This window comes from Hypomesus nipponensis, chromosome 23, assembly GCF_054491055.1.
Source record: "Hypomesus nipponensis isolate SF chromosome 23, ASM5449105v1, whole genome shotgun sequence".
NCBI classification, from domain to species: Eukaryota; Metazoa; Chordata; class Actinopteri; order Osmeriformes; family Osmeridae; genus Hypomesus; species Hypomesus nipponensis.
Genome location: NC_140383.1, coordinates 13,180,167 through 13,195,333, shown reverse-complemented (window position 1 = coordinate 13,195,333; position 15,167 = coordinate 13,180,167). Strand labels below are relative to the sequence as shown.

General features: G+C 43.5%; 2 protein-coding genes across 5 annotated transcripts in view; both read right to left on the bottom strand.

The window, feature by feature from the left end:
• LOC146234314 (disco-interacting protein 2 homolog A-like) overlaps positions 1-9,704 on the bottom strand; it is a 65,178-nt gene extending 55,474 nt beyond the window's left edge. For 2 of the 3 annotated variants that reach the window (XM_084689871.1, XM_084689873.1), the window contains exons 1-2: positions 9,610-9,704; positions 9,190-9,319 (exon numbers count right to left, since the gene is read on the bottom strand). In XM_084689871.1, coding sequence (XP_084545997.1) covers positions 9,190-9,313 — 124 coding nt within the window. In that variant the 5' untranslated portion in view covers positions 9,314-9,319; positions 9,610-9,704. Of the gene's footprint in view, positions 1-9,189 lie in introns of all 3 variants that reach the window. The other variant, XM_084689872.1, reaches the window with a different exon arrangement.
• Positions 9,705-9,948: 244 nt separating this feature from the next.
• Positions 9,949-14,371, bottom strand: LOC146234313 (CASP8 and FADD-like apoptosis regulator). Of its 2 annotated transcripts, none has more exons than XM_084689962.1 (10): positions 14,034-14,371; positions 13,205-13,514; positions 12,963-13,068; positions 12,577-12,712; positions 12,233-12,300; positions 12,013-12,061; positions 11,877-11,929; positions 11,683-11,761; positions 11,056-11,563; positions 9,949-10,786 (listed from the first exon to the last, which is right to left on the bottom strand). In XM_084689962.1, the coding sequence occupies exons 2-10, from the start codon at positions 13,510-13,512 to the stop codon at positions 10,657-10,659; spliced, it is 1,437 nt and encodes a 478-aa protein (XP_084546088.1). In that variant the 5' UTR covers positions 13,513-13,514; positions 14,034-14,371; the 3' UTR covers positions 9,949-10,656. The 2 variants fall into 2 exon arrangements, with proteins under 2 accessions (XP_084546088.1, XP_084546089.1); XM_084689963.1 differs by having other exon boundaries at positions 13,341-13,514.
• Positions 14,372-15,167: the final 796 nt, after the last annotated feature.

Sequence of the window (15,167 nt, the reverse complement as noted above, 5' to 3'; positions counted from 1 at the left end):
GACAGCTACCTCACTCCAGCTACCTCACACTGCCACCTCACACCAGCTACCTCACACTGCTACCTGAGACAGCTACCTCACACCAGCTACCTCACACTGCGACCTCACACCAGGTACCTCACACTGCTGCCCGAGACAGCTACCTCACACCAGCTACCTCACCAGTTACCTCACACTGCTATCTGAGACTGCTACCTCACACTGCTACCTCACACATACCAACTAAAACCAGCCTGGCCACACCTCACAGCGCTGACGTATGTCAACGAGCCCCTACCTCCACGCCAGGAGACAGCCCTTGCTCAGAGTAGTCTCTCGCTCCACACAACATTTGCTTCAGTTATCAGTCTTATCGTTCTGGGTCATCAGAGCCTCAAACTAGGTCACATGTATCTGGACACACCACACACCATATACACACTCAACACACACTACATACCCTGTGTTACACACACACTGCACACCCTACACACTGACTACACACCCTACATGCACACAATACACCCTACATACAATGCACACCGTACACATACACTACACAACTCATCCGAAACACACACTACAAACAAACTTCATACTAAACACATCTGCATATTTTAGCTTCAAACAAGACATTTTGTAGTTGCAGTATAACCTCATAAACATTTACAAACTTTCAACTTGGCCCCAAAAATGCATTTCCAGACAAGAATATATTTGACACCAATTAGTTTAATAACAGCATCTTGTGATTCAAGACTTCCTCAGTGAAGAACTTGCCTTTGGACCTTCAAATGCAAACCAGACTTTACTCACCTCCACCCCTCCCTTCCTCTCTCCCCCTCCCTTCCTCTCTCCCCCTCAACTTCTCTCCCTCCCTGCCCTTCTGTCTCTCCCTCCTTCTGTCTCTCTACCTCATTCTCTCCCTCTCTCTCCCATTTTCTCTATCTCCTTCCTTCTTTCTCTATCCCTCCCTCCCTCTCTCCCCCTTCCTCTGCCCTTCTCTCAAGTGATGCAGGTGCCTGCAGGGAGTCATGTGTCTGGGGGAGGGAAGCAGAGGAGATCACCGAAGAGACTGCTTGCTGCAGGATACAGGTAGAAAACACATCTCTACTGGGGCTGCCAAGCTGAGGGTTATGTTCAAACACAAAGCCTGAAGCTCCAAACTACAACCTAATTTCTTTACGCTTCTCACTCATTTCTTGTCGAGGGAGAAGAGTAGGTGAATGTAGAAAAGAGGAGAAGACAGGAGAGGAGAGAGGACATGAAGGCAGGCAGACAGACATCCCTTCTCCACTCCTCCCTTCCTCTACCCTCTCCTTCCTCCCTCTTTCCTCCCCCCTCCTCCCTTACTCTTTCCTCCTCCTCCCCACCTTTCTTCCTCTCTCCTCTCCTTTTGTTTCTTCTCCTCTCTTCCCCTCTTCTCTCCTCTCCTTTCCATTCCATTCCTCTCCTCTCAATTTCTCTCCTCTCTTCCCCTTCACTGTGGAGTGAGCTGCTCGGTCAGGACACATTCCAGGCATTTTCTTCCTGTTTGTTTTCCCCACAGTGCACCAGTCCTCACAATGCAGCAGCCACAGCCTGGGGCAGCCCCAACACCAAGTCCTTTGTCCCTCGCTACACCTCAGGTGCACACACACACACACTCTCTCTCTCTCACACACACACACACACACACACATTCACTCTCACACTCATACATTCACACACACAACTGCGTGCACATGCACACACACACACAAAACAGCTTCAAAAGGTCCCTATACACTCATGCACACAAGCTTAAACACACACATCATGGAGATGGGGAGGTGATAAGAGCTCAGCCTGACAACCGAGAGAGGAAGGCAAATGTATTTGTTTCCGTGCTCCATGCACGCACACACACAACGTGGGATGTGTGTGTGTGTGAGGGGAGAGCAGTGTTTATAGATAGGATAGTGTTTGTCCTCCTTAAGTATGACAAATGAGACACAGTGTCACACACAGTACATCTCTGCCCACGAAGGCATTCCTCATCACTGGGAAATCCATTCAGATGTACCATGTATTAACAAGTCAATATCATCACTCACCTATGACCTGTTCTTCCCATGCTCCATGCCCATCTCTTCAACTTAACTGGAATCTATAATCCTAGAATGATGGCGGTACAGTCACTGTTACCAGAGCCTGAATCATTGCGATCCTTTTCTCATTGGGCTAGTCAAGAGGTGGTCTCCAAGTGATTATTACACAGACACATTTTCACATGCACAACAAAGTCCACCCTGAACCTCTACCAGTCTCACTGTACCTAAACGTCTATGCTGTCTCTAGAGACAGGCAGACAGACAGACAGACAGACAGACAGACAGGCAGGCAGGCAGGCAGGCAGGCAGGCAGGCAGGCAGGCAGGCAGGCACAGAGTTACAGATGGACCGATTGTATCTTCAACATGGCATATCCAGTAACAGTCAACCCATGAAAAGAGAACATTATTCTTTTTGAGAGAGGTTGCACTTACATAACAAAAGTATTTCGAAATATAATTCCAGGCCATTACAAAGACACAACTAGGCTCTGAAGACAATGCTGTGTCATGTAGTCCACCACTGCCCCGAGATACCTGTCTAAGCTGGCTCTAGCTTGCCGTTTGGGCTGGGGGGGGGGGGGCTTGAGTGGTATCTATACTGCACTGTAGTCTTGGCTGTACAGTAGGGTTGGTTGTCTACTGGGCCGACACACAGTACTTCATCTCACCTTGTCTGGTCTGACTGGGAACCCCTCCACTCCTCCCTTACCAGAAAGATAGAGAGAGATGGAGAGAGAGAGATAGAGAGATGGATAGAGTGATGGAGACGGAGAGAGAGAGGGGGAAGGGAGAAAGAAAAATATGGAGTTTGTTGGTGTCTGCGAGTGAAAGAGGGGGACAGAGAGATAGATAACATGAGAGAAAAACAGAGAGAGCTCTGCACATGGAGTCTGCCCAATCACCACAGCAAGAGGGCAGGTGGGAGGGGGGGAGGGGGTACACGAGGCCGTCTGGGTTTCACATTGTGTCCTTGAAGTGGGGCATGTGGCTTGTTTGGTCAGCACAACTCCCAGGCTGGCACTGATCCAACAGGCCACAGCCAAGACACACACAGCGGCCAGGGGCCCGCAGGGCACCACACTCAACTGGGTCACATCCAGCGGGTAGAGCCACCACAGAACTGGATGAAAAGATTCTGAACCGAGGATAAGCCGGTTCTGGTTAGAGATGAGCCCAGTGAAGAACTGTGACATGCGGATCTGTGTTCAGAAATGTTTTGTAACTCTGAGATCTGCCACTCTATGTGTGGCCAGGTTTTACGGTGTGGCCAATGGGAATGTTACAGTCTGGCCAATAGGAAGGCACCGTGGAGTTTCAGTGGAAGTAGGCAGGATGGCAGACCAGCTGGATGTTGGCACTGTGATGGCACGGTTAGTTTGGCAACAAGCCTGGTCTCAGCTGGACCTGGCCGGGGATGAGCTTCCTGGTTGTGTGCAGGAGAGGTCATGTGACAGAAAGGGCAAGTGGGCACAGGAGGAGGTTAGCAACAGAGGCCGCACAGTGTGGCGGGGAAGAGGGACTCCAACCCAGGCTCCAGCACTCTCTAGTCCTTATCCACAGAAGAGTCCAAGAGGAACACACTTTTATCCAATTCAACATACAGAGGGGGGATTTTAACCTGCAACCTCTTGATCTGCGGTCAGATGATCTACCACTGACCTACGGTAGCTATCCCATATGAGAACGTAACCACAGCTGAAATTCTTTTAGTGTTGCAGCCTGTAGCTTTTGAGCTAAAATGACTGAATAACTTGATGGGTTTGGCAAGGCATCTCTGTCACTTCTAAACAAATTGAGAGCAAACTTTATAAATTCCGTATTGTGCCAGACAGGTATCAGACAGCGCTAGCTAGCCTGTGAAAAACACATGGTCTTGCAGCTTGATCCTGTCTCATCAGCCTGGAGGAGTGTAGCTGGATGAAATTAAAACAGAGCAGAACACAGCCACAGCTGTAGAGGAAGCTTTGAGGCAGTAACACTCATAAACCTTTGGAGTGCACAGAGACACGTAAGGAAGCAGACACTCTGTCAAGCAGTCGCCGTATTCAGGGACAAAGAGACAAACTATCCTTAAAATCTACAGGTCCCACAAAATAGGACCTGTAATTGGACTACTATCACTTCTTAGATTAAAAAAGAAAGATAGATCAGTCTTGCAGAGTAGGCCTGTGTTCCAGTTCTACAACCAGAAGATAGCATACCAAAGCTTTCATAGGTTGTTTTTTTTCTAAGGTTTCCTGGGAATTGTTTCTTGTCTTCTTTGGGTTAATCCTCTTGGGCCGGGTTTCCCAGATTCGTTAAGAAGCTCTTAACGCTAGAGCTTCTTAGGAGCGTTCTAAGAACTCTCTTAGAACACTCCTAAGAAGATGGGTTTAGGTGCAGCTCTATGGTCATATGTGAAGCCCTCTGTGACATTGCTTGGAAAAAGGGCTGAAACAAATCAAATTTGACTTGATTGTGAGAACACAGAAGAAGTGTAGCCATTAAGCTTATAGTTAAAACACACAACCACGGAGACACCTCTTAGTAACAAAGGCTCCAGCAGACTCAAATAGGCAGAGGAAACCAAAACCATCTTTCTAGATATTGCATTCCCACACTGCAGACCATTAAATATTCATGTTCCTTTTCATACAGAGCGAAAGGCAGGATGTTGAAGAGTAAAAACAAACACAGGGAGCCTGGAGAGTGGCGTGAAGTGCTGTGAACGATAACAAGATCCTTCTTGGCCAGGAATGAGGACTCATGCCCGGTTCATGATCATGACCAACTCAACAAAGCAGACTGAGAAACACACACAGTCACACACACACCATCACACACACACAATTACAGTGGGGTATAAGAATATGAAAGCTCCGCTGTGCTCAAAGGCACATCCTTAAAATATTTATGACCCTCCCAGACGATGTACTCTTCACAACTACAGGCGAGCCCTAGCATCTTCTCAGCATGCACAACACATACACACGCACACGCACAGACACACGTCTTGCTACTTTCAAGGCTGAAACGCTCTTATTAATTGGACTCTATAATAGTGCAAGTCAGCAGCCATGGACAAGCTTGTTTATTTAAAAGTGGGTAACCCTTTATCTGCTCACAGTAACAGATGCTCAACCTGTCAGGAAACTATTGAGATGTCAGCATGCCACAACAGAGGGCATAACTAAAATACAGGGTCAAAGTCAGTTGATACAGTTTATGTTTATTGATAGAAGTGTTAACAGCTTCTATTGACAGCACCACAGTCCAAATATAAACTCTCTAGAAGTCTAGATAAAGTTTAACGTTGGAGGAAAATCTCTGTCTTAAAAACCTGCATCACGAGAGAACGAAGAAACAGCATGAACCGACCTGGGATTTGGCCTTTTGTGTTTCTCGCACGTTGATAAAACTGTGCATCCCACACATACACACTTCAAACTGATGCTGTGTGGCGTGTGTTCACGGCACCGGGGAGTTGAGTCAGGGTGATGGAGCCACACATGGTCTCTCTCCCTGAGTCGCCATTGACTGACTGAGTAACCAAACCGTCCACTCTCCGCCAGACCTTCCAAAAGATTCCTCCTTAAAGCATGAAACATTGATCAATGTTTAGCCAGAGTCCTCCACCCCCAAATATGTGCATATGACATCATGCTGTTACATGGAGTTCATGCATTCCATTGTTCTTAGACTCATGCTTCTCAGTCCAGCTTCAGTTTAAGGCAGGCTTACCATGTTCAACACCTCACTCATGTGTTACCTAGGCTACTGGCCAACTGACACTTCAGGGTCTGAGGACGGAGTCACCTTCAACCTTTGACCCTATCAAGTGTTGCGGGTTCCTCACCATGAGGGGCCAAGGCTGCACACGTCATCAGAAGTCAAATGTCAAAGCCCTGCTGAAGGCCATCGTTTCTTCGTTTGGCTCTTTTACAACAAACTTATGTTTAGGTCCATGAGCAAACATCTGGACACCCAACAGGCAATGGAACTTTGAAGAGTCTGCTATGCGATGCTAGTGACAGCTGCCAATAACAGAGGCTCAAAAAGGAGACCAAGTTCAGCATTCTTACCGGGTTCCTAAAGACAAAGTTAGGTGACCTGCCTAAAAAACAAACAATCTAGAACAGGGGTTTAACAAAAGATAAACGAAAGAAAAAAAGACAGACAGACAGACAGACAGATAGACAGAAAGAAAGAAAGAAAAAGAGTCTGAATCACCCAGCAGATGAGTCCACCTCTCCTCTCAGCTGCAGATAATGCAGTCCATCCGTCTTCCCGCCCTCCTCCCGTCTCCTGACTTCTGATCTACATCCAGGCCCAAGCAGAGCACAAACACTGGCCCACTTTCAGGGCTGTAACTGTCACCCACAAACAGATACCTTTGCATTAGCAAACACTGTCTAGCAGTGCAAGATAATTGTAGGACTCCGCTGGCACTTGGTGACGGAGCAAGGTGGAATTACGTAAGTGTTGAGTGTACCATGTTTTTGTCATTGTTGTTATTGTTGCTGTGGTAATGCAGCTGATACAGTGGTCAAGAGTACCAGATCACCACTTGTAGGACAGCTTGACAACACTGACCCGCAGCATGGGACACCACCCTGAGGGCAGCGCAAGGGCCCTCCGGGGCCCCTGACCATGTGACCAGACTTCCACCCCAACAGCTCTCACACAGCCAGGAATCAGCCCTTAAACAATCCTCACACAGCCAGGAAACAGTCCTCACACAACCCTCACACAGCCAGGAAACAGTCCTCACACAACCCTCACACAGCCAGGAAACAGTCCTCACACAACCCCCACACAGCCAGGAAACAGCCCTTACATAACCCTCACACAGCTAGGAAACAGCTCTCACACAACCGTCATACTTCCAGTTTTTAAGTACATCTGATACTACTGTAAACCACTGAGAAACCTTTTGTTAGAATTTTTTTAGGGTCAAGTCATATTTGCAGCTGAGTAAGAGTCATTGTGATCCATGAGGAAGCTAACATTGGGTCCAGCAAACCATTCATAAGTACCGTTGTACTCCTGGAACAAGTCCCGGAACTTCTACTACACATCCTCCAGACCTAATGCTGCACTGTCTCTTAACGAGGAGAACAAGTGACCGGTGGTCAGAGAAATACAAGTGGGATATGGACATATACATTTATTTTGTTACTTGGTTGTGCTCACTGAGCTATCCACAAAACAATTACTACAGTAGACTTATTTTTATAAGTACAGTAATCGCTGTCATACTACACTATAATAAGCTTTAGGCAATTTTTTACGGTACGACACTATGCTGTAGTAGGCTATGCTATACTTTACTATAATTTACTAACTACAATATACTATACTTTACTATAATATACTATTCTAGGGTATGCTTAATAATACTAGGCTACTTTACTTCACTATTCTATACTATACAATACAGCCTAATGAGAGTCACTGTAGCCAACCCCCTTTAACCTGACAGGAATAGGGTTGTCTCTGTTGCATTGTCTCCAAGTCCCCAATCTAATCACACCAAATATAGGGCAATCATAACTCTTTCTGGCCTTACACATAGTAACTGTAAGGCCTTTGAATTAGATAAAACGGGATTCAAAAATAGCAAGCTATAGCTCCTAAGGAAAATAACAGTCAAACGAGAGTTGTGTAGAAATATCATTAGGGGCAGCGGTCTTTTCATGTGAGAATAGAAAAAGCATAAGGACACTGTGTTGTATCTACCAGCAGGCATAAATACTGAGCTGAAACTCCAGGCTGAAGCATCTTAGCCCCCAATAGAGGATGGACCCAGATTTATATACTCTGGTGTGTGAGTCTCCCAAAAACATGTCAGCTGTTTTACCTCCTTAGTGACCTACATGAAAGGTTTTCCAACTTCAAAAAAGCTCAGTCTTACAAATGGCAAGTGGAAAATCCTGAAGATACTGTTAAAACCGAGGACACATCCTGTACGTCACCAAAATAGGATCAAGTGACCTCTCTCCGTCATGCTGAAATTAACATTCTGAATGTCACTCGAAAGCGAAGATATACAGTTAAATAGTGCCATAATTCTAAACCTGTTCTAATAAGACCTTTGTAATATTATCTTTATGAGCTATAGGCCCCTTCACTTCCCGCAGTTCAATCCAGGACTAAAAAGCTATAGGCTTCCGTTTTAAAATTGGTCTATCTTTTTACCATCATGGGATTAAGCAACAGACACTTAAATGACTGAGTAAAACAACCACACAGGCTACTCTAAACAGGTTCCCAAATTCTCAAACATTATATAAAGCCGGGTGTCTATTGAATTTGGCAGTACTATAGTTAATTTACTTTAGAGAATTTTACTTTCGCATATATATGCTTGGCAGTACTATAGTTATTTTTTACTTTAGGGAATTTTACTTTCGCATATATATGCTTGCAACCAATCACTTTAATATATAATTGTACTTCTACTCACTTATCTATCATGCAAATATACTAATTACAATATTACATGGCCAAAACATGTATCAGGCACCAGTATTGCTGGTCTAGGAGGTAAACGAAGGAGTAATAGTCATTTATTTTTTACTTTAGAACAACTCTTTGATGAGGGATAACAAAAATTGAGAGCTCTTTGAACTGTACAAATATCACTTACAGTCAGTGTGTTTGTGCATTCATGCAGCAGAAAGACAAACGTGTTCTTCTTTTCCCATGTCTTGTTGGAAGTTTACATAGTTTTTACATTGAATATGTGAAAAACTTGCAGTTTGTTGGTGGAGATTAGACAACAGAGGTGTCGGAGTTTTCCCAATACCAAAGCCCACAGCAAATCTCCAAATCTCAATTTTTTTTATGTATGTAATAGCCTAAGCGTAGTTTGACATATTGGCGAAATAACTAGAATTGCTAAGCTACAATAGTAAACCATGAAAAACAGCAGCTATTCAAAACAGTTGCGTAAGTTCGCTGTACGGCTCAACTGCTCTGAACCTACATAGATAGAGCAGCTTTTAACACCATTGTAGGCATTATGGTGGTTCTGACTTTAGCTGCACACAAGGACACATCATTGGGTACCAAAAAATAAAGACTCTTCGCCCGAACCCGTGGTTAAGATCACCCTTGTGTCGTCATGTCAAGTTGTCTTGTCAGGTTATGGTTACCTTCGGAGAGTTCCAGCTCGAGCTCGGCCAGCTTCTCGCGAACCTCCGCCGGGAGTGTCATTGCAATCGCCGGTGTCGGCTCCAACATCATCATCAGCAATCCGGTAGAATTTCTCTCTGCCATAATGATCTACTCCAAATTCAAAACAGTTGCGTCAGGAACCTACTGCGGACCAAATATTGAACCTTTCCGCGCTTTTGGCCCGCGACTGCCAGTATAGAGATGGGTGGTGCTGCTCGCTTGCTGGGTCGCTCGCTAGTACGACGGGATACAGATGTGTGAGAAAGCCCTTGGTTCGTTCTCCGTCTGTCATGACATTAAGAGCTAGACAATGCTAGCTGGCATGCCTAGACACATTTGCAAGCAGTATGACAGACTACAGAGCTTCACTAATTCGAATGCATCCGTTTACTACTCACGTCCGTTTGTCACGAGCCCCTTGGATTTAAAACTCATTCAACTCTTGACTCCTTAGCGCAGCCGCCATTGCATCTTAGCAACAGCAGCCCTGAAATGAAGCGCGTTCGCGGTGTAAGGCGCGTGATGGGAAGCACGCTCAGATTGTTCACTTCAGCCACTTTTTCTATGGCTCTGGTTCACCTAGATGGGTAATTTAGCTGCGCGCCCCTGCCATCTAACGCTCACACTGTTGAATTGAAAGATTCCATTGCTCACAATAACCCAAACAGATCATATTAGTTTTTGTTCACATCATGTTGAAGCAATTAAAAGAAAAAAAGCTAATACAAAACTTTAAGTGGTGTTTTTCTATTGGTTGTATATTTATTCAAGAAAAGCAAACAATGAGAAAACAAAGTTGAGAGAACTTGTGGATAGTTGTATAAAATAAAATAAAATGTGTTATGGTTCATACCATTCCTCTATAATAATTGATGCAAGTGACAAGAAGGTAAGTAGCTTATGTATCAAAGTAAATAAAAACATGTGAATATACTAAAGATTAAATAAATAAGAAAGTATTGATGCTTCAGTGTTTTAAATCATTGTGTGCGTTTACTGTAGCTGCATAGTTGTGTACTCAAAAGTAACTGGTAGCACCAATAACTTAACAATATAAAATCTCACAATAAAGCAAATATATCAGTATGTTGATAAAAACATACATACTTTATAGTGCTAATGGATCATATTTATATCTATAAATAATACAAATGCTTCCCTGACTGTAGAGAATTGAGGCAAGAGACTCGAGATCAGCCTGATGTCTACAGTGAGTGGTATAGATAGGTGGGAGCAATACAACTACTAATGAAACAAAGCAATGTCAAAATTACTTCAGACTTCTAAAAGTGCAGTAATAAGTCATTCATAAAGCTGTTTAAATGACGATGTGGCCAACGCTGGGTGTTGACATCATTGATGCCAGCAGGGGGCACAATTCACTATATTATATTTCAGCAGGTATAATGGATAGTGGTACTGACTAAAACATTTTACATAGCTGACTATTGTAAATACAGGTTTTTTCTCAGAGTGTGTCTCAAGTTGATGTGGTACATTGCACCAGGACTTTTTCTGTTGTGGTCGAATATCATTCCGTTGATCTCCGTGTGAACATCCACAAGGTGTGTCCTCCTGGGGAAACACACAGTAAAACACAGTATATTACAATCAAATACAGTCAAATACAATACATGAAGCCAGGTATCAACAGTGATTAACAGTTTTGTCATCTGTGTAGTGCTTCATCTTAATAAGAGTGTGTTAATGTTGGTACTCTTAAATTTACTGTAAAGCACTTTGGTTAACAAAGTTATTGCTGTATAAATGAATGGGATTCATGATTGATTGATTGACTGAAAAGAAGAATGTGGGAGAATGTGTTGTTTCTGTTAGATTGATACCTCCTTTGTGCTGTCACCAGGCTCTGGCTTAGGGCCTGCAGGTACACCGAGTGGTGGGCGGTCTCCTCCAGCTGCCTCTCTTCTGTCCAGCAGTTGCCCCAGAAGATATCAGCCCCTGCGGGCACAGTCTCGACACCGAGCGTGAGGGATGACAGCCCGTCTGTCTCCAGGTCCTCGTCTCTGTGAGCGGCCCCGGAGCGGCGCTCGGTCTTGGGGACCCGGTAGCTCTGGATGAAGAAGAGTTTGGGCTTCCCGGTCAGTCTGGGGCAGGTGTCTGAGGTGAAGAGGTTACGAACTGCATCCAAGCGGACACCAACGCTGTGGGAGTCGGTTGCCAGGAGGTCGGTGGCCGTACCCCGGCTGATGATGCAGACGACCAGCGCGTCTGCTTCCTGGATCTCCCTCTGTTTGGACACTCCCCTAAGCACTGACAACATTTCCTCAACGCTCAGCCACTTATGCAGGATCACCTTGAAATGGAGCTGGGTAAATGTTTCTTCCAACATGCCTGGAGTGGAGTGGAGAAGAAAATGGCCAAACCATGTTTTATTAAGTTATTTTTCAGGTAAATAAATAAAATAACATGTCAAAACAATACATGTGGAGGTACAGCATGTGACCACTAACCTCCATCACTGCCAACACAGTCTATGATGACACATACACCTGGGCCATCTGTTCGTAGTCTGTAATCCTCCACTGGGCTCTGCACAACAAGCAAACAGCGTCATATAACACCACTCTGGAAAAAGGGGAAATTACAAACTGTAAGGAAACTGCGCGTGAAGCACAATCTTGTGTGTATTACAGGATCTAGTCACCTGACAGTATGGCCTTCTGGTTTCAGGCTCTGCCACGTAAATCTTATGTGGAACTGAAATCCAAAATCACATTTAATCCAAAAATCTTTTTACTGAAAGCGAAAGTTAATGTATGAGTGGGTGTAAATGCATTTACCACTTTGATGGAAGGAATGTCTCTGTTTTAATGAGAATGCAGCAGTGGCCTACAGGGAATGGCAAAGCACCGAGGAGCAGAAAAGACTATTATATGAAATGCTAAAATATGAAAAAAAGACTAGTTCTGTTACTCTTGAGAGGGGGATTTCAGACATTTCTTACGTTACGGGGATATTCCAATTGGTGAAGAGAAAAGAGGGAAAGGGAAAGTAACTCACAGCAGTCCTCTCTGTCTTCGGCTCAACCCTTTGATTTAGGACAACTGACGGTGGATGTAATGTTCCGACTATGAAAAGTGACCAAAGGGAGATTTTCTATATAGTTGATTTTTCATTTACACTTCTTTGCTTAGGTGACGACAAAAAAAAAAAAACTTGATGCCTTAATTAGGTAGCTAGCAACAAGATTAACTTTGCAGACTGAATTCATCAGTCATCAGGCAAACACTTTTATCAAAAGCCACCATCCAATAGATACTTTAGTGTAGGGCATTTCTATATCTTCACCCTTTACCAAAAGAGTATGGAGCACAAAAAAGTATCCAAAGAATTTGCACTCTCACCTGAACTTTGGTACTGATTGACTTTCTTGGCCAGATCAACTCTGCCAACATTTCTTAGACATTGCTCAATCATGTCGACACTGTCTGATGACACTTTGTCCAACTTTTCTAATTCCACAACAACATCAAGGAAGTTCTGTAACATGAGAGTCATAAAATAATCACTGATTAACTAAGAAGAATTACATTGAGAGATTAAGAGCAGAGTAATTCCCCAAAGGTTCACAAGCGCCATTCATAAACATCCCCCACCTTCAAACTGAAACAATAAGTCATGACAAAAACACACTGAGTATGTCAGGAATGAGAGTAATTAAAGTCTTCTGGCATGTCTGATGCAGTTATTTTTTCTAGAGCTCTTGGAATGCTAAGCTTCTACTTTTTACCTTAATTTTATCCCTCCTGTCTCTAGGTAGTGTGTGACTGAGCAGGAATAGTATAGCCTGCAAGTCTTCTGACCCCATGTCCTCACTCAAATCATCCATCAAATATCTGGGATACAGGGAGAGAGAGAAAGAGAAAGAACAAGTTAAAAATAGAAAGAGAATGACAAATAGTGGTTCTAAAGAGAACCATGACAAATATTGTGCCCTGCATCTGCTTGAGGTTACAAGTAAAGATCTCTAACCTGTACTCTGACACACCTTTGAGGTGGCCTAGAATTCTCTCCACGTCCTGCTTATTGACCAGGAGCACCTTCCTTAGAAGGTCAAAACGCCCAAGTCTGAACATGAGCTCCACCAGATACAGATGATTCACCTCACCCTGGCTCAAGCGGGCCCTCAACATTTCTCTCACATCCGGCCCGCTGCTGACGGAACCCGGGCTTCCACACAGGTACTCCAGCCTCCTGCATTCGCTGGAACTGAGCTCCTCCACTAAGCGATTGATGGTCTGAAGTATCTGTCCGTCCCCCATAGAGATTATATCGTACATCACTGAAAGAGGAGACCAAACTTTTTTTTTAAACGAATGTTAACAGAGAGTTTTAAATAGCAGACGTAATAATTTTATTGGAATTTAAAATGAGTAAGAAATTGGTCCCTTCAGTGTAGCTACTTATGCTGTCGTTGAAATTATTACCAATTGAAGTCATTTAATTTAATCAAATCAAAATACTAGTTATTCATTTATTAATGTTGAATAGCCTAGACTGTTTCGGGCGTTATGATGGTGTGTTCCACAGTAAAACTTTACCATAGGCTACTTTTAGGACTTCGAAGAGTTGAGCACAGATATAATTACACATTAGGCTAAGGCATATGTAATATGACTAAATCAACCAACCCTCAACTGAAGAATAATTATATTATAGCTTGAGCAACAAATGGTTCCTAACAACACCGCTATTGTAGCCTATTGACAAAGGCTACGACTTGGCAACGGTAAGCATTTTACGCACAATCGTAGCCTACTATCATCGAAAAAATACATTTTGCCTTAATACAAATGTTTACCTTGAAAGTCGGGAGTCAGATGAGATTGTCGGTCTAAAGCCAGAAAGAACGCATGTGACGCATTTCCCAAACTAGAGGAAATACGGAAAAGAAACTTAAATCTCCGATGGGTAAACACCTTTGCGAAAAAAGAAAGAAAACAAAATGCCACAATCAATGGTTTAGCCTAAAAACTCATGCTTGTATCGGAAAATATGTAGAAACGTGAATAAATGAGTAGCACGCCCAGTCCATGTTGTAGAAAGGTCATCTTAGTTTCAAACTAAGTGAAAGTAAAATGATCGCCATCGCCCAGTAGGCTAGATCTTTGTCGAGCAGGATGACTGAAACCTAACCAGCAGAACATCCAGGCAGGAATACCACTCCACAGCGTTAAATCATTGTATTTATCTATTTTTACAACATTGTCATTATCTTTATTTATTTTGTGCATTAGCTAGATATAGAGCTTTTTATGACTACAAACCAATATTTAGCTGCTTTCAAACTGGCTAGCGAACAGATATAGAAAGTAGCCTATAGTTTCAGTAGGCTAGCCTAATAGATCAGTGAATTTTGTTGGATAAATGAATGTTTACTGATGTAAAAACTGACAACCCATTGCAAATGTACAAGCGCTGTATGGTGAATTAGGCCTATAATTATGACAACTGGCTCAACCATTGTGCATTACTTCTGTTATGAACTAAATGTTTAGATGTTTGTGGTAGTGGCTAAGACAATTTAACAGAGAACCAATATAGAACATTTTGATCAATAAAACTTAAAACATTTATAACGTAGGAAACAGTAGACAAAATATGGCTACATAATCAACAGAATGAATGTAGGCTACAGCATTGGCACGAAAATAGATGTGGAGGTTGTACAAGTAGGCTACTTCAGAGATTACAGAATTGTAATTGTAATCTGAGAAATATAGGTACCAAAACCACTGAAAAGAACTGTCATTACCAGCTGCATCACAGGCACTGTGCCATATCTATTCTATATGTAAGGAATCTGTATTTGTCCGTTTCACTGACATCTTAATCACCGACTGCATCACGGGCACTGTGCACTCGTGTAGACAATTAGCCAAGAGTCATATGCCAACAATATGCTCCTCCCTGCACAGTTTTCTTATCATGTCCA